The sequence below is a fragment of the Myotis yumanensis genome, unplaced genomic scaffold (assembly GCF_028538775.1).
Source record: "Myotis yumanensis isolate MYYU_CA2020_CCGP unplaced genomic scaffold, mMyoYum1.0.hap1 SCAF_16, whole genome shotgun sequence".
NCBI lineage: Eukaryota > Metazoa > Chordata > Mammalia > Chiroptera > Vespertilionidae > Myotis > Myotis yumanensis.
The window spans coordinates 10,872,479-10,897,104 of NW_027223767.1; the positions used below are offsets into that span (position 1 = coordinate 10,872,479).

Here is a 24,626-nt window from a genome sequence, read left to right on the forward strand (position 1 = left end):
TAAGTGCATTAATTAAATAATTTAAGCAAAAAGCTGAAAATCAATTACCTTAAATATTATGTCAGAAAAAGAACAGCAAATAAACCTAACGAAAGCACATAGAAAAATAATAAAGATGGAAGCAGAAGTTAATGAAATGGAGAACATAACATAAAGAGAATCGACAATGCCAAAAGTTCAGTTTTTGAAAAATCCAATAAAACTGAGGAACTCCTGGCAAAGACAAGAAAGGGGGCAGAGGAAGAGAGTGAAGCTACAAGTGATCAATATCAGGAACGGAAGAAAGGAACACCACTACAGACGCAATAGACCTTTAAATGATCTTAGGAAGCTATGGGCAATATTATGCCAATAAATTTAAAACATTAGATGAAGTAGACAAGTTCCTAGAAAAACATAAATTTTACCTTATGACACCAGAAGAAATATAAAATGTAAATATGAGGTAGAATTAGTTTATAATTAAAAGCCTCCCAATAAACAAAACTCTGGGCCCACATGGCTTCACTGGTGTAATCTAGCACACATTTAAGGAAGAAATAATACCCATCTTCAATCAACTCTTCCAGATACTAGAGAAAGAGGGAATAAGTCCGATCTAAGAGGTCAGCATAAACTCTATCCAAAAGCTTAACAAAGGCATTACTAGAAAAGAAAATTACTCACGAGTGTAGGTGAGAAATGCTAACCCAAAGACAGTATTAGCCACTGGGATCCAGCGATAGAAAAGGAAGAACGATGTGTCAGAACCTAGTTGGGTTCATTCCAGGAATGCAGTTAGTTTGACAGGCTGCTGCGTTCGTCATTGACAGGATAAAGGAAAAACCATGTCCACAGATGCAGATTTCAATGTGGAAAAGCTCTGCTGCTTTAATAAAATTAATAAAAATAGCCCTCGCCTGTTTGACTCAGTGAATAGAGCGTCGGCCCACGGACTGAAAAGTCCCGGGTTCGATTCTGGTCAAGGCCAAGTATTTTGGTTGCAGGTCCCCCGGCCCTGATGGGGGCGCATGTAGGAGGCAACGTATCGATGTGTCTCTCTCACATCGATGTTTCCGTCTCTCCTTTTCCCTTCCACTCTCTCTAAAAATCAATGGAAAATATCCTTGGGTGAGGATTAACAACAACAACAAAATAGTAATCATAAAAAAGATGGATCTGGTTTAATTCTTCTTGTATGTACAGATGAAGCATCCCCACCCCAGGGTTGTTCAGCAGCCCCACAGTGAAGTTTCTGCTGCTGATTCTCTTTACCCTGCCCCACTCTCAGAGGAGATGCCCGTCTGACCACAAAGCCTCCGGCCCCCTTTATCTCCCTCCTCCCTCTCCAGCCCCCTCCCTGCCCTCTGACCCAGCACTGACCCACCCGGTGGAGGACATACCTCGGACATGTAGGACACCCACTGCCTCTCGGTGTCGGGCCTCCTGGAGTAAGAGTTGTGGAAGACGATGTCCCTCCCCAGCACGGCCAGGGCTTTCAGGACGAAGGAAGCAAACAGGTTCATGTGGATGTAGTTGCGGGTGCAGTGGAGTTTTCTGTGCGGGAGGAAACCACGTTCCTTCCCTCAGGAAAGGCGGTGCCGGCCAACGGGTTGTGCCTGAAACACTGCGTATCCACTATAGGTTGGGGGCTCGGTGGAGGCTCCAGAGCGGGCTGGCTGGGATATGTGACCTTACTGCTCTGTGTCATTTTCCTCAACTGCGATTCGAGGATAATGATAGGTAACACCTTTAGAACATGGCCCACATACGCCGCTACGTCCCAAGCCACTTACAGTGAGGGCTTGTGGGTACCCTTGCTCCTTCCAACCTCTGAAGAAGTAGGTACCATTATTGCCCTGATTTTACTACTGGGGAGATCACGGCAGAAAGGTTAAGTCACTTGTCCAAAGTCCCAGAGCAGTAAGTGGTAGAGCTGAGATTTGAACCCGGAAACTCTAAGGCTATAACGTATGGCTCTCCCAGGCTCTGCGACCTGAAAAAACAAGAGCGCTTGCCTCCCAGGGCTGCGGCGGGAGGGTTCAGGTAGTTCCTGGGTGAGAAGTGCTCACACAGGCACCCACTTAGGCACAGAACAAGCGCCCAGAAATGGTCAGCTCTCCTTGCCTCTGCCTCGCCCACCTGGAGCCTCCTGCAGCTCCGCCTTGTCCCGGCTGATGAAAGCTGCCTCACTGGGCTCTCACAGCCCCGCCTGGGCCCCGGGCCGGCGCATGCCTTGCTTTAGAGCTATTCGTCTTTTCTAATTTTGAAGGCAGATTTGAAGCAGGTCCTTGCACTTCAGCATGTGTGCATCCTTCTCCCTAACTAGACTGGGGACTACTCCAGGGCAGGGACGCGGTCTTACTCTACCCAGTGCCCGAGACAAACGGACACCCGGTTGACCTGGGTTCTGCTGAAGTTGCTCCCTGCGGCGCCGGGCAGCGCCTTTCTCCTGGCTCGGTTCTGAGACTTCGGGAGGGTGAGTGGAGGTGGTCACCCGCAGCAGTGGGCCCGGGCTGTGCGATTCTCCTGTTGTTCAGGAAATGCTCTCCCTGGAGCAGAAGGTCATTACCCTGCTCCAGGAGCCAGCGACCACCCTGAGGTTAAGGGTCAGGGAGGGCCAGACCTGGGCGTGGAGAGCCGAGGAGGGGAGCTGCTCTGGAGCTGGCATCCAGGTCTCCACGGTCCCCATGCAGGTCTCCTGCTTCCGTGCCAAACTCTCCTTCTGCCGTGTTATGTGCTCAGTGATGTTCCCGAAAGGGCTGAACGGAGAGAGCCTGAGAGGGCTCCCCTGTGGCTCTATTAATGTCTCACTCGGGGAATTTTTTAAAACGTAATTTAATAAAATGCACGGAGGCTTGGGCTTCTGACAGAGAGTATTAGGGAGTGAAAATGCTGAGGCGCTGGACTGCCTGGTTGTGGTCCTGGCTCCATCGCTCACCAGCTGTGCGATCTTGGGCCAGTTCCTCGATCTCCCCATAGTTCAGTAACTCACTTACAAAATGGGGTAATAGCAGCGCTAATCCCCTAGAATCAGAACTAAGCTTGATTCGGATCAGGATGAGATTTAAATGACTCAGCGCATGTAACATACTTAGGACAGCGCCTGGGCACCAGGAAACACAGCTAATTGGAGATTGAAATCCCATCTCTACCCCTCATTCATCTGCTTTGGGGACCTTTCTTAATCTCTGCTGTAAAAATAATGCCTCTGGCAGCGCTGTGGTGAGAACGGGCTGTGGTAGCAATGGGTGTGATTGGGACTTTGGAGCAGGGCCCGGCACATAGGTTATCCAACCCAAAAGAAGCAAAAGCTGAGTTAGGACCCCAGATTCCAGCTCTCACTGGGCTCGGTGACTGGGGTGACTCCGTGGCTCTCAGTGGACCTCTGATATTCATCCCCCTTCCCCTGGAAAAGGGATGGGTGGACCAGGAACTCCCTCAGACCCCTTTCCAGCTCTGATGAGCCCGGCCAGCACCCGGCCCAGTCTTCTACTGCATTCTAGAGGTAGCCAGTGCGCAAGCTCCAGGACACACGCCTGAACACACGCCCGCAGAGTTCCACTCACCGAAGAAACAGGAGGAGAGTGAGAGCCAGGAGGAGGGCGACCGTGGAGAGGGAATAGCCCACGGTGTACAACAGCTGCAAGGTCGACAGCAAGGAGTGGTGTTGCACCTGAGCACAGAGGGAGAGCAGCCATGATCACCAAGCTAGATGGCTATGGTCTCCACCCGCGAGCTCCATGCCCGGACCACCAAGATTCTAGGCATGCACCCCACCTAGGATTTTGAATTGGATTACATTGAAACTATGGATTAATTTAGAGTCCATGGACATAGCATGCCTCTCCCTTTAGTTAGATTTTGTTTAAATTTCTTTCCACAGAGCTTTGTAGCTTTCAGTATATAGGTCCTGCTTATCTTTTGTCAAGTAAAGAACTCAGAGGCCAAGGCGCCTTGATGAGTGAAGAGCCCACCTTGGGGCTCACCTTCACGGCTGGTCCCACAGCGCAGCATTGGTGCACCAAGATTCACAGTATCATAGAAGGACTGTGCCAGGACAAGAGGGTGCCTTGGGAATGAAGGCAGGATCTTTGCCCCTGGTGTGTTGTCCCTAGAGTATAATGGTTCTTCTCTCTCTCTCTCTCTCTCTCTCTCTCTCTCTCTCTCCATTTCTCTCTCTCTCAGATGGAACCAGGTTTCCAACTGGATGTCTCCTTCCTAAAACAACTTTTCATAGATGACCTCTTAGACAAAGACCTTACAAAACACTGGAATATTTTCTCTGAGTCCCAGGGTAGCCTGATTGTGAAAAGAGGATAATTTACTGGAAATTCTGTTTTATTAAGTGAGATTTTCCATTGGAATCTCACCTTTTCATTCAGCCTGTCATACATAGCACCATCAAGATGCTGTGGGTTCTTCTACGAAATGTATTTACAAACAAAATCTTGATGGTGTATCTAAGTAAATTTATTTTTAAATCCCACAGTAAATACTTATTGTCTGCTAAATTATGTCTACACTTCTCTGCATATCCCTTTTAGTAAAGTAAACTTGATGTATGATAACCTGCACATGTTTAAAGTCTAAACCTTGATGAATTTGGACATGAATATATCTGTGATGTTATTATTACATTCAAGACAATGAACATTTCCATCACCTCCCAGAAGGTTCTGTGACCCTTTGTGATACCTCTCCTCTCACTGTTCCTGCCATCCATGTCCCTGCAAACACTGGTCTGTTTTCTGTCATTACAGGTTAGTTTACATTTTCTAAAATTCTATATAAAATGTAATTTTATGACACGTACTCCTTTTTGCAAGGCTTATTTCCCTCAGAATAATTATTTTGAGATTCACCCGTGTCAGAGCCCATTCCTTTTTTATTGCTGAGTGGCATTCCATTGGGAATGCACCACCATTTATTGGTCCACTCACCTATTGATGGACATTTGGATAGTTTTAAGAATTTGGCTTTTACAAATAAAGTTGCTATAAACATTTCTGTACAAGTTTTTATATGGACATCGATTTTCATTTCTCTCAGATCAATATCTAGACATAGAATGGTGGAGTAGGATGGTGTATGTTTTAACTTCTTACAAAACTGCCGAGCTGTTTTCTAATTGAGTCCTATCAACTTACACTCCCACCAGCCATGTATGAGAGTTCCAGCTGCTCTAGAGTCTATTAACACTTCATATAATCAGTCTTTTAAATCTTAGCCATTCTAATGGGGGTGTAGCTGTGTCTTATTGTGATTTTAATTTGAACTTCTCGAATGATTGATGATGTTGAGAATAATTTCCGTGCTTATTTTCCATCTGTATATCTTACTTGGTAAAGTATCTGTTCCATCTTTTAAATTGAATTATTTGTCTTAATTGCTCATTGTAAGTGTTCTTTATATAGTCTAGGTATAAATCTCTTGTCAGATTGTGTTTTGCAAGTATTTTCTCTCATTCTGTGCCTTGCCTTTTTATTTTTTAACAGTGTCTGTAAAAGAGCAGAAGTTTTTTTTATATGAAGTCCAATTTATCAACTTTTTACTTTTCTATCCTATTTTTAAAACCTGTACCAAGGACCTTAAGATTTTCAGTTATGTTTTCTTTTCCCTAGAAGTTTAATAGATTAAGCTCTTACATTTAAGTCTGTGATCTATTTCTACTTCATTTGCATTCATGGTGTGAGGTAAGGATAGAAGTTGGTTTTTTATATTCAATTGCTCTGGCACCATATACTGCTAAGATTATTCTTTCCCCTTTGAAATGCCTTGGTACTTCTGTAAAAAATCAAGTTCCTTTATATGTGTGGGTCTGTTTCTGGACTCTATATTCTATTTCATTATTCTGTATATTTATCTTTATGCCAGTGCTGCACTGGCTTGAACACTACAGTTTTATAGCAAGCCTTGAAAACAATTAGTGTTAGTCTTCCACTTTTGTTCTTTCTCAAGTTTGTTTTAGCTATTCTAGGTCTTTTGCATTTCCATATAAATTTTAGAATCAGCTTGCTATTTTCTACAAAAATTCTGCTGGGATTTTGAATCGGATTACATTGAAACTATGGATTAATTTAGAGTCCATGGACATAGTATGCCTCTCCCTTTAGTTAGATTTTGTTTAAATTTCTTTCCACAGAGCTTTGTAGCTTTCAGTATATAGGCCCTGCTTATCTTTTGTCAAATTCATCCATATGTGTTTCATATTTTTCATGCTGCTATAAATGATATTATTTTCTTAATTTTAATTGCTTATTGTTAGTATATAAAAATACAACTGTTTTTTAAATATTGATCAGTAGTCTGCAACCTTGCTAAGCTCACTTATTAATATCAGTAGGACTTTGTGTAGATTCCTTGGGATTTTCTATAGATGATCATGTTCTCTGTGAATAACATTTTTACTTGTTCTTTTCCAAACTCTTTATTTCTATGTATTTCTCTTTCTTGCATTATTGCTCTGGCTACAATCTCCAGTTGAACAGAAGTGGTAAGAGTGAATTTATTATCTTGTTAAAGATCTTAGGGGAAAGCATTTATTTTTTTCACCAATTATATGATGTCAGCTGCAATTTTTTAAAGATGCCCTTTTATATTAATTTCCTGCGGCTGCTGTAACAAATACCACAAATTTGGTGACTTAAAATAACATGATTTATTGTCTTGCAGGCTGGGGTCAGAAGTCTAAAGTCAGTTTCCCTAGGCTAAAATCCAAGTGGCAGCTCTGGGGTGAGCAGAGGCATGAATTCCCCAGCACATCTGGCCCACTTTCCAGCAGACAAAGTGGGCTCCAAGAACCAGAAAACCAGCAAAAAGAAAAAAAGGCATATACTAGTGGTAACAAGCTAAAAAGCTGTGTGTTGAATTGGTTAGAACAAGGAGATAGAAATGGGCACCAGCTGGGGCAGTTGGTTTTAATTGCACCCCATTAGAAAATGTTCCTTAACTGTCCGCTAGATTCAGGACTCTACCAAACCTGGCTACTTCCCTAGCGGTCTCAGAACACCCAGATAGTCTCCAGCTCACCCTCAGAACCAACTGGAGAATCTGAAGTCACTTAGATATCTTTATAAAATCCTTCGTAAACAGTGTGTAGTATGCACCCACCAGGGAAACTGGCCTTCTCAAATATTGCTGAAAGAAGGGCAAAACAGTACAACCCCTATAAGGGAGGGGGGTGGGATTTGGCAATATCTGACAAAAGTATATGTGCTTCTACCTTTAATCCAGCAATCCCATTTCTAGGAACCTTCCAAAAGATAGACCCCCATAGATATGAACCGACATACATACACAAGGTTACTCCAGGTGGCATCATTAGTAACAAAAAAAATGGAAATAATCCAAATGGCCATGGGAGAGTGGCTGAATAAACTACAGCAAACATACAGAGTGGAGTACTATGCAGCTGTGAAATAAAAAAAGGAAGAGAACCATTTCTGGAAATTGATGTAAGGGAGAAAAGAAAGATGCAGAATAGGGTATCTGATATACTGCCTTTTGTGCAAGAAAAATGGGGAAATTATATATTAATGTATTTGCTTAGTTTTGTACAAAGAAATGTAAAATATATATTACAATTTGATTTTTAAAAGAACTAAAGAAAAAGAAAAGAGAGAAAGGATAAACTAGAAAGTAATAAAAATGGTTACCTATAGGGAATAGGTAGAAACAGGGCTAGAGGCAGTGATGGAAGTAAGATTTCTCTGAATATACTTTTTTCTATAGTTTTGGCTTTTAAACATTGCCAATACTTTATTTATTTTAAAAAATAGAGACAGAAAAATGAAAAAGGCACACCACTAGTACTAATAGACACAAATGAATAAAACTGTATATCCAATTAATAACAGGACCACATAGAGAATTTAATTATTTCAAATATTATGAACATAGTACTCTAACCATGGGTTATAGTCTAAGGATATAAAGTGCTTCAAAGAAATCTGAAACTTTACTAAATAGGTTTATATTTTTAGTGGAAATTTTAATATTAAGGTTGAGACTATCATAAATATGTTTTCATTAATTTTTTTTTTTTTTTTTTTTTAGAGGGAGAGAAGAAGGGAGAGGGACAGAGAGATAGAAACATCAATGATGAGAGAGACATCGATCGGCTGCCTCCCGCATACCTGCTATCAGGAATCAAGCCTGCAACCCAGGCATGTGTCCTGAACAAGATTAGAACCCAGGACCTCTCTATTGATGGGTTGATGCTCAACCATTGAGCCACACCAGCCAGGCTGGTTGAGACTATTTTATGTATATTGCATGATAAGGTAAATAAATAATTATGGTAATGCTATTAGAAAGCAAATTTTCACTGAAAGAAAAAAAGATATTGAATACAAACTAATAAGGTAAAATTCTAAATGTTAGATTTGAATTAGAATTATCAATAGAAAGCCTTGATTTTTTTAAAATGTTTTTTTCGAAGTCTGAACACTAAAGGTTCTAGGATCTTGTAGTAGTGGCAATGAGCACATCTAACACTGAGATCTTGGTTTCAAATACCATTCTTCCAGATAAAGGGCCCAGGATTCTGAAGAAACAGCTGATTTGTGCAAGATGGGCCTGAAACACCTTCTTATGCCAGAAAATAAGGACGTGCTCAAAGACTAATAGGATTATAACAAAAAGACTTGAGAGCCAGTTTGATGGGATTTCACTAACTAAATCTAGAAAACATCCTATATAATAAAAGGGTAATATGTAAATTGACCCTAAAGGCGGAACAACCCGGAATGACCGGTCGCTATGATGCACACTGACCACCAGGGGACAGATGCTCAATGCAGGAGCTGCCCACTGGTGGTCAGTGCACTCCACATGGGGAGCTCTGCTCAGCCACAAGCAGGGCTGACGGCTGCAAGTGCAGTGGCGGTGGCAGGAGCCTCTCCCACCTCTTCAGCAGTGCTAAGAATGTCCAACTCCCTTCTTAGGCCCACTCCCCACAGACAGCGGGCTTAAGCTGTCATTTGGACATCTCCTGAAAGCTCCTGGGCTGCCAGGCCTAAGCTGGCAGGTGGACATCCCCCGAGGGGTCAGGCTGGGCTGAGAGAACCCCCCTCCCCGAGTGCATGAATTTTTGTGCATCAGGCCTCTAGTTTATCATAAAAACGAATAAGTCTAGATATCCCTGGCCAGTGTGGTTTGGGTAGTTAGAGCATCATCCTGTGCACCAAAAGGGTGCTGGTTCAATTTCTGGTCAGAGCACATACCTAGGTTGTGAATTGAATCTCTGGTGGTGGCATGTATGGAAGACAATGTTCCTCTCATACATCATTCTCTTTCTCTCTCTCCCCCCCCCCCCCACCCTCCCCTCTAGAGATCAGTAAAACATATCCTTGGGTGAGGATTTACAAAAAAGAATGGATATAAGTGAATAAAACAATCTCTAAGTCCATAGTGATATTCAAAAAAAGAAGGGAAAGGGAAAGGTCTTCTTTTCTGGAGACTGCCACCGAGTAAATGTGGAAGGACTGATAGAGTTTGAATGCCCTCAAGCACGCGTCATCAATGAAGGTAGAACACTGATGAAGATGTGTCAGGAACAAGGTAAACAAGGGTACCAAAGCAGCATCCTGCCAATTAGTGACTAAATCCAAGAGGAGGAACGTGCCTTTGCCATGGAGAGATCCTGGCCGTCACTACCTACGCTGTGTTAACCTGAAAATAGAAAGGCCTTTCAACGTGAGATCCATAGGATAGCTATTCCTGTCGCACTGATCCGGGCAGAAGCCTGAATAATGTTCTAATGAGGAGACAAAGGCAATGGGTACTTGTGAGGAAGGGCAGGGGAGCAATTACATCAACAGAAGGAAGAGCCTGGTCCAGGGAAGAAAAGCTATAAAAATGGAGGAAGAGCAGGGAGAACAATGAGGAAACATTAGTTGAGATGATGAAATAACCGTTGATTTTATTTAGTAGGAATAATGGCAGTATAGTTATATGGAATAATGTTCTTAAAATTCAGAAGTTCATGAGGAATAGTTAGTGGCAAAGTCTCATGATGTCTGCGAATTATTTTTAAATATTTCAGAAAGAGAGAGAGCAAATGTGGCAAAATGTGAATGTATTTTGAATCTAGATAGCGGATCTAGGAGTGTTTATTATTATTTTAACTTTTCTATATGTTTGACTATTTCAAAATAAAATATTGGAAAAATATATGTGTATCAATTTATATATATATCATAGGTTATATTAAAAATTAAAATTTATCATTAAAATTATGACATATAGCAATTAAATTTTGTATTTAATTGAGAATAGAAAGAATTTTTATAAGGGCAAAGGACACAGCTTGAAGTAAGGCAAGATAACAATTTATTCAAACACTTCTAAGCACAATTCTATACCAAGGAACCTAAACATACTTGTTAATACTTATGCATGTGCACACACACATACACACATGTGCAGACACATACACAATCCCTTTTAAAAGCACTTTTTAATGTGCTTAAGAACCCCCAGTGTGTTGTCAGTTGGGAGAACATATTTTGTTTGCCAAAACTTTGAAGGACAAAGATTTACTAACACCAGCTTTTTTTGGGCAAGAGTTCAACCCTCTATTAGAAACACAGGTAAACATGGCCAGAAGTTGGTTTTGTTTTTTTGTTCTTTTAAGTATTTGAATTCTTCAAAATATGGCTGTTTGCAGAGGGGAGGAGCCAATGCCCTTGTCCTCACTTTTCAAAAGAGAGAAATATTTACTTCCTGTCTTGAAAAGTGTTGTTGTCCCTGTCCACCCACTTGGGCCGCTGCAGACCTAAGTCCAGAGGAAGCAGCAGCACCTTGGACCGGCCGGTGAATTCCTCCCTGCGGCCTGGGTTCCCGGCCTCAGCGGCACATGGGAATCACCCATTTAGCACCAGACCTGGTTCCTAGGCTCCACCACAGACCCGCTGACTCAGAATCGGCGACACCATTTCTTCAGTGTTGATTATGTGCCCACCGTATGCAAAGGCTTTTGTGCACCCCAGTACTAGGCCAGGGACAGGGTGGTGGGCATTCAGATAGAACTGCGATTTGGTCATTGTTCTCAAGTAGCTTAGTTCAGGAGGGGAGATAAGGCAGACATACAACTTGTCTAATTCAAGCCACGCAATTAGCACGCGTCTGGCTCCTGGTGAAAGTCAGACAGACGCTTGAGGTAAGCTGAATCCAATTCAGCCACGGGTATCATTTTAATGCCGTTAAGGGGTGTGACCTGTCACATGGTAACACTGTAATAGAAACAGCGAATTCTGTTAACTTAAATCAAGTAATAAAGTGAAAAAGAGGTTTAGAAAGAATTCCCTGTGGATGAGGAGCAAATGGAAGGCTCTTCATGCCTGAGAGGAAGGTGGTACAGACTTGGGAGAGCCCAGGGCACACAACGCCCACCAGGCTCTACAGTCAGTGAGCCACAGCCCGGGGCAGGGGCGGGGTATGCTGTGCAGCCTGCAGTGAGGGCAGAGAATTCAGAAGCGGTTGTGAAATATCTAGAACCCAGGACAGAGGAAAGGGCAAGGAGTCTTCCTTGTCCCCTGCCTCAAAGCTCTTCAGGGCCTGAGCCGACCGGAGCTTTCTGTTGCCCTTGACTCTGCCTTCTCACCACACCCCAGCCTCTGATCATACTGCTTCCCTCCACAGGAACCTGTAAATCCAGCCTCCCTCTCCTCTGCACCCCACTGCGTCCTCTCTCTGCCTGGGCTGAGTTCCTGCGATGGCTCCTGCCTGCTCCCCTGCCTCTGCTTCCAGTCTAGCCCCATCCCTGCCTCCCTCTCTGACCTGACAGGGCAATCCAGAAGCCTGCTCGGTGATGTCCCTCCCCTTTTCAACTGTGCCGAATCCTAACTCGCTGTGTTGGCATCTCTAGGGACCTCCACCTTGTCCCTGTGCCGCCTGACACTCTAAGCTCCTGGAAGGCGGTATCTGTCTTACTCGCCGTTTAGCCCCAGTGGCTAGTGCCCAGGAGGCACGTCACATCTGACTGTCTGAAAGAAAGCTCAGATGTGGCCCCAGACCTCTGATTCCCAAGCACCTTTCCCTCTGGCCATGCTGCCTTGTGCTCTTCACTTTGAAGGAAGGCGGGTGGGATGTGTACACACAGGAGGTGTTTGGGGAGAAGAGCCGTGCCTGGGGGACTGCAGACTAGAGTCCTGGAAAGAAGATGTATGGGTGGAAGTCTGAGGCATGGATTGGCTGTGCACCCAATGAACATTTGCTGAGCAGCGATGCTGATCCACTGCCCAGTCATGGTGCTGGGCCCTGGCGACAGAGGGGTCACTCCTACCCAGGTGTGCTGACTAGGGCTCAGGTCCTCCCTGGAGAACCGTATGTCTACTAACAATTGTGTGTCTATTTACATCCTCACAGCGCTCGCGTGCAATAGATCCTACACCCGGGGGTGGATGGGAAGCAAAGTCACAGACGGGTGAAGGGTCTTGTTATGAAGAGCTAGGAATCAGAGTCTGAACAGGAAACAGGGCTGTCTGGCCCTCAACCCTCAGCTCGGAATCCGGGGCTCACTGTGTCCCCTCAGGCCCATGCCCCGCCTGCTACCACTGAGTCCACTTTCTAAGGAGAAGGCTCCATAGCAGAGAGACAAATGTGGGAGAAGGTCAGAGCGTGATGGGGAGCGGTGGCCACTCCTGATGGGGTGGCCACACAAGACTTCGCTTTGAAGGAGACATTGACCTGAAACCTGGATGATAAGAAGGAGAAGCCGCCCGGCTGGCGTGGCTCAGTGGTTGAGCATTGACTCATGAACCAGGAGGTCACGGTTCCATTCCCAGTCTGGGCATGTGCCCGGGTGGCAGGCTCGATCCCCAGTGTGGGAAGTGCAGGAGGCAGCTGATCAGTGATTCTCTGTCATGGTTGACGTTTCTATCTCTCTCTTCCTCTCCCTTCCTCTCTGAAATCAATAAAAACATAAGAAGAAGCCACAAAAAATGAGGAGAGGTGTTCCAGGGAGAGGGAACAGCAGCAAAAGTGAGTCCGGAGCAGACAAGCTTAGGGAAGGCTCTCTGTGTGGCCCCTAAAGCCAAGGGGCCATGGAGGGCCCTGGAGCAGGGCAGGGTGGTTCGGCCCCAGAGATGTGTCTCGCTGGGCCAAGGGGACTCACGTTTTTTTGGACGTTGTGGTTCTCAGAGCATTCGGAGTCATCCTGCCAAACTGTGCGGTTCGCCAGCGTCTGCCAAGTGCCCCGAGCCAGGCAGCGTCTGTAGGCCCTTCCCGGGTTCTCTGAAAGTAAACACAGCTCTGGGGGAAAGGTCGGCTCCCCGAGCACGTGGGGAGGCCCGTTCCTCCGAAAGCCGTGGAAAATCCCAGGGAAATGGGACTTTTACTTCCCCTTGGGGGGCTCATTAGCATCCCTACTGTTTATTTGGGATGGAAAGAAAAACAGGAAGTCTCTACATTTCCTAAGAAGTCCTAACCCAAACTCTCCATCTTCTCCTCAAACCTGCTCCACCCACAGGTCTTCCTGCCTCCGTTGATGGCAAACCCATCATCTCAGTAGGCTGGCCCCAACCTGTTTCCTGTCTGTCATACCTTCATCTGGTCCATGATGTCTCTACCTTCAAACGCATCCAGAATCCGACCACTGTTTTCACCTCCTGCTACCACCCTCACTGGAACCACCCTCGTCTCTCACTGGATTATTGTGACCCCTTCCAATACTTGTCAACGCCTCCGCTATCATGGGCCACAGCTAGGCCAGCTGTCAGAATGAGCTTAAACATATGTCAGTCACAGCATGGGACGCCTCACTCAAAGTCATGCCAGGGCGCTCAGAAAACAGGTCAGAGTGCCAGGGTCTCCCACAGAGTCCGGCAGGGCCCAGCCCCAATGCTCCCTGGCCTAACCTCCTATTGCTTCTCTTCCCCCTTCACTCCAGCCTCAGAGGCCTCCTTGCTCTTTGTGGAACACATCAGATATGCTGCCCAAATAGTGTGCAACTTACACTCATCAATTCCTTCCCTGCTGAACACTCTTCCTCTATTGGCTAAACCCCTCCCCTCCTTTAAGTTTTCGCTAAAACATCAGCTTGTCATAAAGCCCATTTCAACCTTCCCATCTCTTTCCCTCCCGTCTTCGTTAAAACACTCATTCAAATACTCTCTGTACTTTACTTGTCTGTGATGTTTCTTGATTATTGCTTGTTGCTGGAATATGAGTCCCACAAGGAGAGGAATTGTATTCTGGTTTTGGTCACTAATATGTCCGAAGCACTGAAAACAATGGCTAGCACACAGTCAGTCTTCAATAACTATTTGTTGAATGAGAGAATGACAATAATGTTCTCCACATCAGCCATAATTGCTCTGTGCTGGGGATGCATGGACAAAGGAGACACAGTTCCAAGTCAAGCAGGTGGAGGAGATGTGCACACACAAGTGTCACCAAGCGCTGTAAATGCTAAGGAACCTAAGAGGCCTCAGAAAGAGGGGGGAGGTTGCGCTTAGGGGAGTAGTTGGAAAAATTTTCTAGGATGAAAGTTTCAAGCTGAGGATTAAAGTTGGGTTTATAGACACAAAAGTGTGGGCAAAGGCACTGGGTGGGACTGGCTGTGCAGGTGTAGGGGCCTGGGAGTTGTTTATTTGGCTGGAGTGGAGATGGGAGAAACTGCTAGAGAGGTCAGCGGGGCCATGTGGTGGAAGATCTTGAGCACCATTTAGTGGTGTTGGTGATGAGCCAGCATAAACCAATATGCATTTTAGAAAACTCTGTGAAGGTGGTTGGAAGGGGGCCAGACCTGAGGCAGGGACCAGTGAGGAGGGGGGAGCAATAGCTGAGAGCAAAGATGAGCAGTGGCGGGTGGAGGAGGAGAGGGGCCAGGGGACTTGGCTACCAGCCAGATGAGGGATGTTAAGGGGGCCAGGTGGAATGGAGAATGTTTTTCTCTCCTCTATTTCCCACTCCTCTCTCTCCCTCCATACTCACTTCCCCTGATGACAAGTCTTGACTGTTCTACTGCCGATATTTTTAAAACTCTTTCCTGTTCTCTCCAACCTCCTGCCTTTGCCTGAATCTACACCCTCACCATCTCTTTTTCTGAGCCACTGAAGTAGCGTTGCCTCCCTGACCCCCTCCATGCCTCAGTCCAACAGCCACAGGCTACCAACATCATCTCCTCACACCACACATCTCATGTCCTTCTCATGCCTTAACACCTTCGGCAGCTCCACATAAGCTTCTCTACAGAGGAAAGTTTAAAACCCTTAGCATAACATACAGTTTCCTGCTTCATCCTCAGTCTTATATGCCCTTACAGCCTGTGTCCACTGTTACAGCCTGTATCCATCACCACTCGGGCTCCCTTCTCATAGTACAATGCTCCCCCTCTGGTCTTACCTCACAGGAATGCTTGTCCATCCTACTTCTCTAAACCCCTCCGCTGGCTACGCAGTTCCCTTTTACTGCAAGAACCCATTTGGATTCTTAAGATTTAACGCACAAAAGGTTGAGTGGAAAAGCAACTTCTCACCTTTTGTGAGTCACATTCCCCTTAGCACATTCTAGAAGCCCACAACTCATTTTTTAAGCCTTAACTCCACTTCTTTGTAAGTTTGAGCTTGTGATCACTTTTTCTCTTCAAGTGAATGGATCTCTGTTTTTAGCTCTCAGGAAGGAACAGGCAGATGGTGGAGCTGGTGGTGGTGGTCTGCTCCACGTGCCCTTGAGGAGACCACCCACAACTGGGGCCTTAAAGACCTGGAGGGGTCCAAGGAGCTGGACTCAGTCTCAGCCTCAGCTCCCATTGACGAAGCACCTACTGTGTCAGTGACTCGGTGCGTGCCTTCTCACTTATTCCTCAGGATGAACTTAAGAGTTGGCTATTACAGACAAAACCACAGCTCCAAGGGCTCTGGCAATTTGTCAAAAGTCTGAGTGTAGAATAGAGGGAGGGGGTCTAAGCTTAGAGCTCCTGACTCCCTCTTCGCTCATCACTGAGCTGAACCCTCGGGTCCAGCAAGCTCTCCAGTGTCTTTCCTTTCACCTTCCCTGGAGCCTCACATCCTCATGTCCCCTGGGCTGATTCCAGAGGACAGTTTCATGAGCACTCCCACCCAGAACTGCATCTTCCTTGAAAACTCTCTCTTGCCCTAACCGGTTTGGCTCAGGGGATAGAGCATCGGCCTGCAGACTGAAGGGTCCTAGGTTCGATTCCGGTCAAGGGCATGTACCTTTATTGCAGGCACATCCCCAGTAGGAGGTGTGCAGGAGGCAGCTGATCAATGTTTCTCTCTCATCGATGTTTCTAACTCTCTATCCCTCTCCTTTCCTCTCTGTAAAAAATCAATAAAATATATTTTTTAAAAACAAACAAACAACAACAAAAAAAAAACCTCTCTCTTTTCACCAGAAGCCTCAAAAAGTTGAAACCAAATTTTAACTGATGCGACCATTTCCTGGGCTGACATTCAATACAAAATATCACCATCTCGCCTTCTCTGAAACCCATTCTCACTTTGTTTTGCCTGGAATTTTGTAACTGCTTATGTTTCTTGAGAACAGTCCTCAAGATTTCACCTGTTCTTAGATTTGTCCATGGTCCTGGTCAAAGGCTAAAGAATTCTAACCGGTCATTGTTCCTCCTTCCTTCCAGTGAAACAGCCAAGCGGCTGCTGGCTGGGGCAGGTAGGGCAGGATAGCATCCTGAAGTCCTAAATGATAGTCACTTCCTTGAAGCAGGACCAGTGCAAGCTAAGGGTTAAACTCTCCATCCAAGTCCCCTGAGACTTAAAAACACCAGTTCAATAGCACTTCCTCCCAATGCCATTGCCAGGGTGGTTTTGATGTTTGACAAGCCGAGGTTGCATGACTGTGAGCATCCCATCTTTCTCCCCCACGTCTTTCTCCTCTGCAGGATAGTGACAATTCTGACCCTCACTGCAGCACATTCTGTGAAAGCCGGGCCTGGGCCCTATCATTTCAAAGAAAAGAGGACTAGTATGTTAACAGAACACCCAGCACAGAATTGCAGGAAGACAGGAGAAGCAGAGAGAAGAAGGAACCTGTATCACTAACAGGAAGCCTTAGAAGGAAACCTTTTATGGGAGAAGAAGACTTGAGGAAAGCACTTGGTTGCAGCCCTTTCTCTCTCTGCTCCCTGGCTGGTCTGCCAGGAGGGACCAGCCTTTAAGGAAACGGTCAGGAATTGGTGAAATGCGACATTACCTTCACTCCACCCAGGTAAGTATGAAGGGCAGGGAACGGAGACGTTTCCCGGAGAAGAATGAGGCCAGCATACATATCGATCAAAGGTTCCGTTACAAAATACACCTGCAGAGAGAAGAAGGGGGGAATGAACTGCGGTGCTGGAGCCTCAGGCCCACTGATGGAGAGAGAGGCACTGGGAGACAAGAGCCCACCTTCCTGGCCTCAGAAGCTGTAGTCACCTGCACAGGGGCCAGCATGGGCATCCCCCTCTCCAGAAAGGTCAAGGATGAGGAACAATATGCAGGCAGGATGCTTCATGCAGCCAAGCACTGTGGCTTTGTCTCGCCAACCTGACCTCTGGCAGTGGTCTCATCGGTTACGTCAATGTGCACGTCACGCTGGCTTTGGTTTACTTTACATGAACTGACTCTCACAGACACTCCGGGTCAGGAGGACACTGGGAGATCCAGCCAGCACCGTATGTTCCATAACTTACTAAATACTTGTCAAGCCTTCACCAGTTAGATCCTGGAACACCCTTACTGTGACATGTGCCAAAGGACCAGTAGATGTAAGGGCATCTGCAGAACTGAAGGCTTTTGTCAGTCATATTTCTCCATTTGAATACTAGCCTGGAGATTACTATGAAATATGTGGGCCATGTCAGGCTCCGGGGATGATGTACATCGCGGTGCTTGGTGACGAGAGGCTACAAACAGAAGCCTCAGACTCATCGGGCTCCCAGAATCAATTGAGGGGGTTTCAGGATGGATCCCAAATGTCTATTTTGCAGGCTCCTCGTTTCTGAGAACCAAGCACCATCCCCCACCACCTGCTCCTGACTAGGCTAGATCTCAGGTGGACAGCCAGGGCTGCGGGATCCTGCGAGCGCAGATCTGCTAGGTGTGAGCTGGCGCAGGCACCTCGCGGACCCGGCTGCCAGGGGTCAGCACCCCATCTGTGTGAGGCGGTGCTGAGCAGCTCGGAGCGTGGCTCCAGTTGGAGAGCACCTGCTCCGCTTTGACCTCAGAAAGCGGTGTTCCCCAAAGGGGGAGATGCTTCCTGTAACAGATCGAGCCTCGCCTGCTGCCTGCCTGGCCTGAAGGAATCGGCCCAGGGAGAAGCGGGTGGCTTGCAGGTCGGTACTGCCTTTGGGTCAGGAAAATGGACAGAAAGTTTCCAGTGTCTATCAACCTCCAGGGCCTGAATGACATGATCTGCAGGAAGCCCAGAAAACAAGGAGCTTTCAGCCACACTCCCCGGCACTCAGAGGCAGTGAGCCAAGGCTCCTTATTCTTTTTATTTTTCTTACAACAAAAATCTGGACACACCCAAAGAGTCAGTATGTGGGCAGGAGAGGCCGTGGACTGACCAAGCTACTAGCAAATTTGCCGGAGTGTTCTGAGCCTGGTGCAGACCTGGATAAAAGAAACCTGTGACTGCAGTTACCACCTGAGACTGAGGACCCCCAGCCCACCCAACACACACTCAGTAGAGTCCCTGGTTAATCTCTGACACTTGCCCAAGTTATGTGATTGGGTGGTGAGTATGCTGTGTCAGATGGCTTTTATCAAAGATGCCACAAGTGTATGCATCCCATCTCACATGCTCTTTTACTGGGAGAGGTGATGGTGGGGGGCGGGGGGGGGGGGGTCCTCCCCTGGAACTGTGTAAGTCTTTGTAACCGTCTGACCAACTGAATGTGGCAGAAGGGACTTCTGAAGTTGGGTCATAAAATGAGACCTGACCTGTGGTCATGCGTGCCCTTGGGACCCAGCCAATGTGCTGTGAGGAAGCCCAGGCCACACGGAGAGGCCACGGGGAAGTTTTCTGGCCCACATTCCCAGCTCAACTCTCAGCTGAGAGCCGGCGTCAACCCGCAGACATGGGTGTGAACGAGACTTCAGATGAGTTCACCCCAGCCTCTGAGTCTTCCAACCACACTCCAGATGTTATAGACCAGAACCAAGCCATCCTCAATGTGCTCGGTCTGAGACATAGCAAATGATTATTCTTATTGTTTAAAGACACTAAGCTTTGGGGCCATTTGTTACACGGTCATAAATAACTAATCCGTATGCTTACCGGAAGGTTGTTTGAGTAAGTCTCTCAGGCACTTCTCTCTGTACTGAGCCCACTTTCGAGTTGTCTCCTCAAGGAGAGATCCTGCAACCTGAGCAGAAAACACTGTGTTGACCCCTATTTAGCTGCAAGCAAGAGGTGGCCTTGTCATCATCTCATACCATAATTTTCAAACCTTCCTGTTGAAGTGCCCATCATGGCCTGCACCAAGAAATAGAATTTGTTTGGCATCTTATGTCCTATTTAAAAGATACATACGAATTTTACATTTACTCCATAATCTAATCATGGTGGTTTCAATACAACTATGAAAAGTTTTTTTTTTTCAAAGTCTTTAAGAAAGGCTTACATTTCAAGAGGATGCAATATGCTCATCCTGAATTTTCATACCCTACCAGACGAATAGTTGCCTGCTTCGAAGGCCATGCAGGTGTCAAACAGAGGGGCAGCACATGAAGAGGGCTCAATCGTGTGTCAGAGAAGGGCCAGAGGACTTGCAGGGGTCTGCACCCCAGGCTCAGTGTGCACCTCACCCCACCCCAGCCCACCTCGGTGCCTGTGGGTCCAGAGTCAAAGACATTGAGCAGATAGAAGCTCTGTTACTGAAGGCTTTGGGATTTTTTTTCTTTCTGACATTAAACTATCTCATCCCATAGAACAGTGATGGCGAACCTATGACATGCGTGTCAGAGGTGACACATGAACTCATTTTTTTGTTTGATTTTTCTTTGTTAAATGGCATTTAAATATATAAAATAAATATCAAAAATAATCTTTGTTTTACTATGGTTGTAAATATCAAAAAATTTCGATATGTGACACAGCACCAGAATTAAGTTAGGGTTTTTCAAAATGCTGACATGCTGAACTCAAAAGGCTCGCCATCACTGCCTTAGAACTTTAGTTATACAGAATATACTTTTTAGGCCTTCTTGGAGATTGGATTATCTAACAACTTCTAATTGTGTACCACTTCTTTTGGCTTTAAAAGGGGATTTTTCTTCTTCAATTTACTCATTTTTATTGAGTAGTTGTTGTGTGCCCGGTTTTATATCAGGGAGGAATTGAAGGGGATACAAAATGAGTAAGACACTTTCTCTGCCCAAAAGGACTTAGAACAGTGATGGCGAACCTATGACACGCATGTCAGAGGTGACAGGTGAACTCATTTTTTTGGTTGATTTTTCTTTGTTAAATGGCATTTAAATATATAAAATAAATATCAAAAATATAAATCTTTGTTTTACTATGGTTGTAAATATCAAAAAATTTCTATATGTGACACGGCACCAGAGTTAAGTTAGGATTTTTCAAAATGCTGACACACCGAGCTCAAAAGGTTCGCCATCATTGACTTAGAAGCTACTAAAGATAAGACAACCACAGTGGACCCTTGAACAACACGGGCTTAGGGTTCCGACACCACACCCCATGCAGTCAGAAATCCATGCATAACTTTTGATTTCCCCAAAACTTAGCTGTCCCCTGGTGTCTGCAGGGGACTGGTTCCAGGACCCCCTGCAGATGCCAAACTCTGCAGGTGTTCAAGTCCCCTAAAAAAAATGGTGGGGATCAGTGCATATAGCTGGCCCTCCACATCCTCATCTCCAGACTGTGGATCAAAACAGTGCAAATATTTATTTTTTAAATCCACATATAAGTGGATCCATGCAGTTCAAACCCATAGTGTTCAAGGGTCGACTGTATATATTAACCAGCATACAAAGTCATGTGACATTCGTACCCTGTCATCCTCTGCTTCCCTAGTGGCTCAGTGCTGGCACCATTGTCGTCTCAGTCACAAACCAGAAACCTGGAACTGTCCTCTGCTCCTCTCTTCACCTCCACGTTCTGTCCTCCTACATTTCTGTCCAACCCTGCTTCCCATTTCCTCCACCTCTGGCCTGGTGCCACTGTCTCCCCTTCGCACTGAGCACAGGGCTCTCTTGCCTAAAGTCTTACCCTCCTGGCCTTGTTGACTCAAGATTTCACCCAGCCACCCAGTCCCAAGGCTCTCAACCTCAGTCTTGCTCTTTCATGACTTCGCATCTTTGCACTTTCCACGGGCACTCCCTCCACCCTCGTCTTCACCTGGCTCGCTCTCTACTCATCTCTCAAGGCTCCACTCAAGCCTAGTGAGCCCTGGCCATACTTGCCCACCTCTCTCACTGAAGTCTTGAGCTGGTAAGTCTTCTTTCCAGTGTTTTTTGACCCCACACATGACTGAGTCCTATGGCCCATCACATTGTACTGCCATTGACGAGGCACTTGTCCATCGCTTTCACTTCCCCATACATTCTGTGAGAGCTGAGATATGCCTTTCATCTCTGAGTACAAGGCCCTCGCACAGGGCTGGAGTTATTGTCCTCGTTCTCCCACTAAAGGAAGAGAGGCACAGTTGTGGGGTGAGGCGGGGCAGGGGACATGAACATGGAATCTGGGCTAAGCTCAACCCGTTAATCGTTAGTTGGCTTTGAGGCTTTGTCTCCTCTCACGAGGATTTCCAAACTCACATGCTCTCTTGGCTGGGTAGATAACCTGAAAGAATGAAGTAGACGGGTACAACAACGGGGAGTGAGGAGCCATTGTAAATTGGGCAGATACTCCACCTAAAGGTATTTAAACACACACACACACCCTAAACAAAGCAAAACCAAAAAGCAAAAAAAAAAAAAAACACCCATAAAACAAATGGAACAAACAAACAAAAACCACAACTCTTATGAGCTTAACCAGTAGCCAGTTTTCACCTCCAGAGTAATTAGTCCAATCTATACCCACTCTCTGCCCAGCTTGCCCCGCCCCCAATCTTATAGCATTCATGATCACGTGTGTGAGTAGTTCTTTGCATTTCTTCTAAAGAATCACAGCCAACTTTTTGAAAAATAAATATGGTCATTATTAGACTAGAGGGTCCCAAACTTTTCCAATTCCTGGTGCCTTTGGTGTCTCAATAATTATTCCATGGCACCCCTACGCTGAAAGAAATATCTAAAGTCCCTCTTATTAAGTAGGTAGGTCTAAACAACTTAGTAAGTATTTACATCCTAACGACTTAGTGCCCACTGGGGATCGCACTGCTTCCCAGACCTAAGACTCAGACTGGACACCACCACCTTTGTTCCACATGGACTTCTGTGCAGTACTTGCTTTTTATCACGGCAACTTCAGAAAACCCTGCTTTGCACAAATACGACGTCATCGAAAGGAATGCAGCATGATATAATGTTGAAACCATGAACTACCTCGAGCTAGTAATTCACACAGCGTCTGGCAGATGTCATGGATCATTGCTTCCCTCGAAAAATTAAAATATCTTGCAGCGCCCCTGTGAACTCACAACAGTGCCCTGGGGCACCTTAGCACACCATTTGGGAACCCTGGGATGAGCCAAGAAATAATGATGATGGTGATATTGATGATGAAATAATTGGCATGTATCCCTTGGTTTCTGTTTTTAATGAATGTTGAATCTCCATTAGTAATATATCTCCCTGTGAATGGCCCAAGAGGCAAGATGAAAGCTTATTAACACATTAGGATGTTTTGTATCCTAGTGGGGCCATAAGTAACTTTATATTGTTTTTACACGTTTAGCAGAGAAGTTGATAAATAAATTGTAAACTTCCAGAATCTTCCAAGTCACAAAAGTAAGACCTTTCTTGGTTAAAGGGCTGTGTGTGTTCTGGGGGACCTCACTGGGGCCTGGCTGAGGAAGAGACAATAGAATCAGTCCTTTATGTGAGATGTCCCTGGATTAACACTCCCCCATCCCCTGCTCTTTGCCATGACTAATAGCCATGCTCAAACACAGAAAAAAAGACAAAGCATAAGAAACACTAAAACACTGAATTTGGTCAGTCTCGGAGAGCCAGACAAACTCAGACTGTCTTCCCAGGTGCATGTCCTAAGACACAAGAGGCAAATCCAAGTTCAATCACAGCCAGGTCCAAACAGTAACGAGGAAAGGAGGTACCAGAGTAATGTTTCCTCTGGAAAAGTCCAGCTCAAGTCTGATTCGTCTTTTTCTTGCTTAGGTAACAGCATCAATGACTAATTTGGCTGGGAAAGGATTCAGGGAAACGTAATATTCTTCTGTTGACTTGCTTTAAATACAACTTCTAATATTATTTGTTACAGAAGGAATATATGTCATTGTAAATAAAATTAAAGTTACAGATAAGCAAAAAGGGAGAAGACAAAATCACAATGGTATTACTCAGAAGTTATCATCTCTGCACATGGGCATCCTTGTTCTTCTTTTTTTATTTTAACCGAAAAGGAAATTGTGTTGTTCTGTGGCCTCTTTTTTCACTAGAAGATATATTCTCCTAAAAGGACCATTTTAACAGCTACGATCATTTTCTGGGGATGAATGTGGTATAATTTATTTTTAAATTCTCTAGCTTGGACATCTATGTTGCTTTAGCTGTTTGCTAATATAAATGGTGCTGTAATGAGAATATTCAGAGTTAAATACTTGAGCACATCTTTATTAGGAGAAATTCTTTGAGTTGGAATTTCTGGGTCATAAAGTACACACTTTTAGAGGGTTTGATAACATACTGCCAAACTATCATCCTCGCCAAAAAAAATTTTTGACCTAAAAATATGTACTTTTTTACAAATTCCATCAGCCATGTATGAAAGAGCCACAAACTTCTTGAATAGTCTTAAAGAGTTTGTGTTTTGATGCCCAAAGCAACTGCTAATTGGCTTAAATGAGTTGTGAGGAGGGGGAGGAGGAAGAAGGTGACAGAATTATTTCTCTACTTGAATTTAGAAACAAAACTATCCCTGAGAATTTCTCAGTAAGTGGATTTTTATGAAGACTTCCTGCCAGACAACACACCACGGTCATTTATAATCCACGCAGGGAGAGCATCTCCGAGCAAAATTCAGCATGGAAGTCCGTACCAGGCCTTGTAATGTAAACATGTGGAGAAGAATATGGGCTTTGAGAGAGAACCAAGAGGAGGGCCATCGGGATTACAGACACACTGCCGGACAGACAGAGGGAAGGGGCTCTGAAAACAGACTGGGTGGCGGAGTGGGGAGGGAACATGCTAACAGGCACATGAGTGATTATGAACGCAGGGCGAAGGGGCGGCTTTGTCAGTGTCATAAGCCGGCCTGAGGCCCCGCAGAGTCTGCTGTTTTAACATGTAAATATCCGTATGCCAGCAGCTTGCAAGGGATGCTGGGGAAGAAAGAGCGCATTTCCTCAATCGCCCAGTGGCTCCACTGCTCACGAGCTACATGATCACCGGAGATCATTTAACTCCTGCGAATCTTCATTTCCCCATCTGTAAAATGGGCTCAGTAATAATTGTTTTCTCAGAAGCTCGGTGTGGGTTTGAGCAAGGTGATTAACGGTAAGTGCAAGTTCAGCAGTGCCTGGCACC

The 24,626-nt window shown here is 45.4% G+C and overlaps 1 protein-coding gene across 1 annotated transcript in view; it reads right to left on the reverse strand.

Annotated features, from left to right (window-relative positions):
- GLP2R (glucagon like peptide 2 receptor) overlaps nt 1–24,626 on the reverse strand; it is a 52,361-nt gene that overhangs the window by 25,627 nt on the left and 2,108 nt on the right. Inside the window, exons 2-6 of the mRNA XM_070393033.1 lie at nt 19,225–19,312; nt 17,158–17,262; nt 13,100–13,218; nt 3,549–3,655; nt 1,383–1,536 (exon numbers count right to left, since the gene is read on the reverse strand). Coding sequence (XP_070249134.1) covers nt 1,383–1,536; nt 3,549–3,655; nt 13,100–13,218; nt 17,158–17,262; nt 19,225–19,312 — 573 coding nt within the window. The remainder of the gene's footprint in view (nt 1–1,382; nt 1,537–3,548; nt 3,656–13,099; nt 13,219–17,157; nt 17,263–19,224; nt 19,313–24,626) is intronic.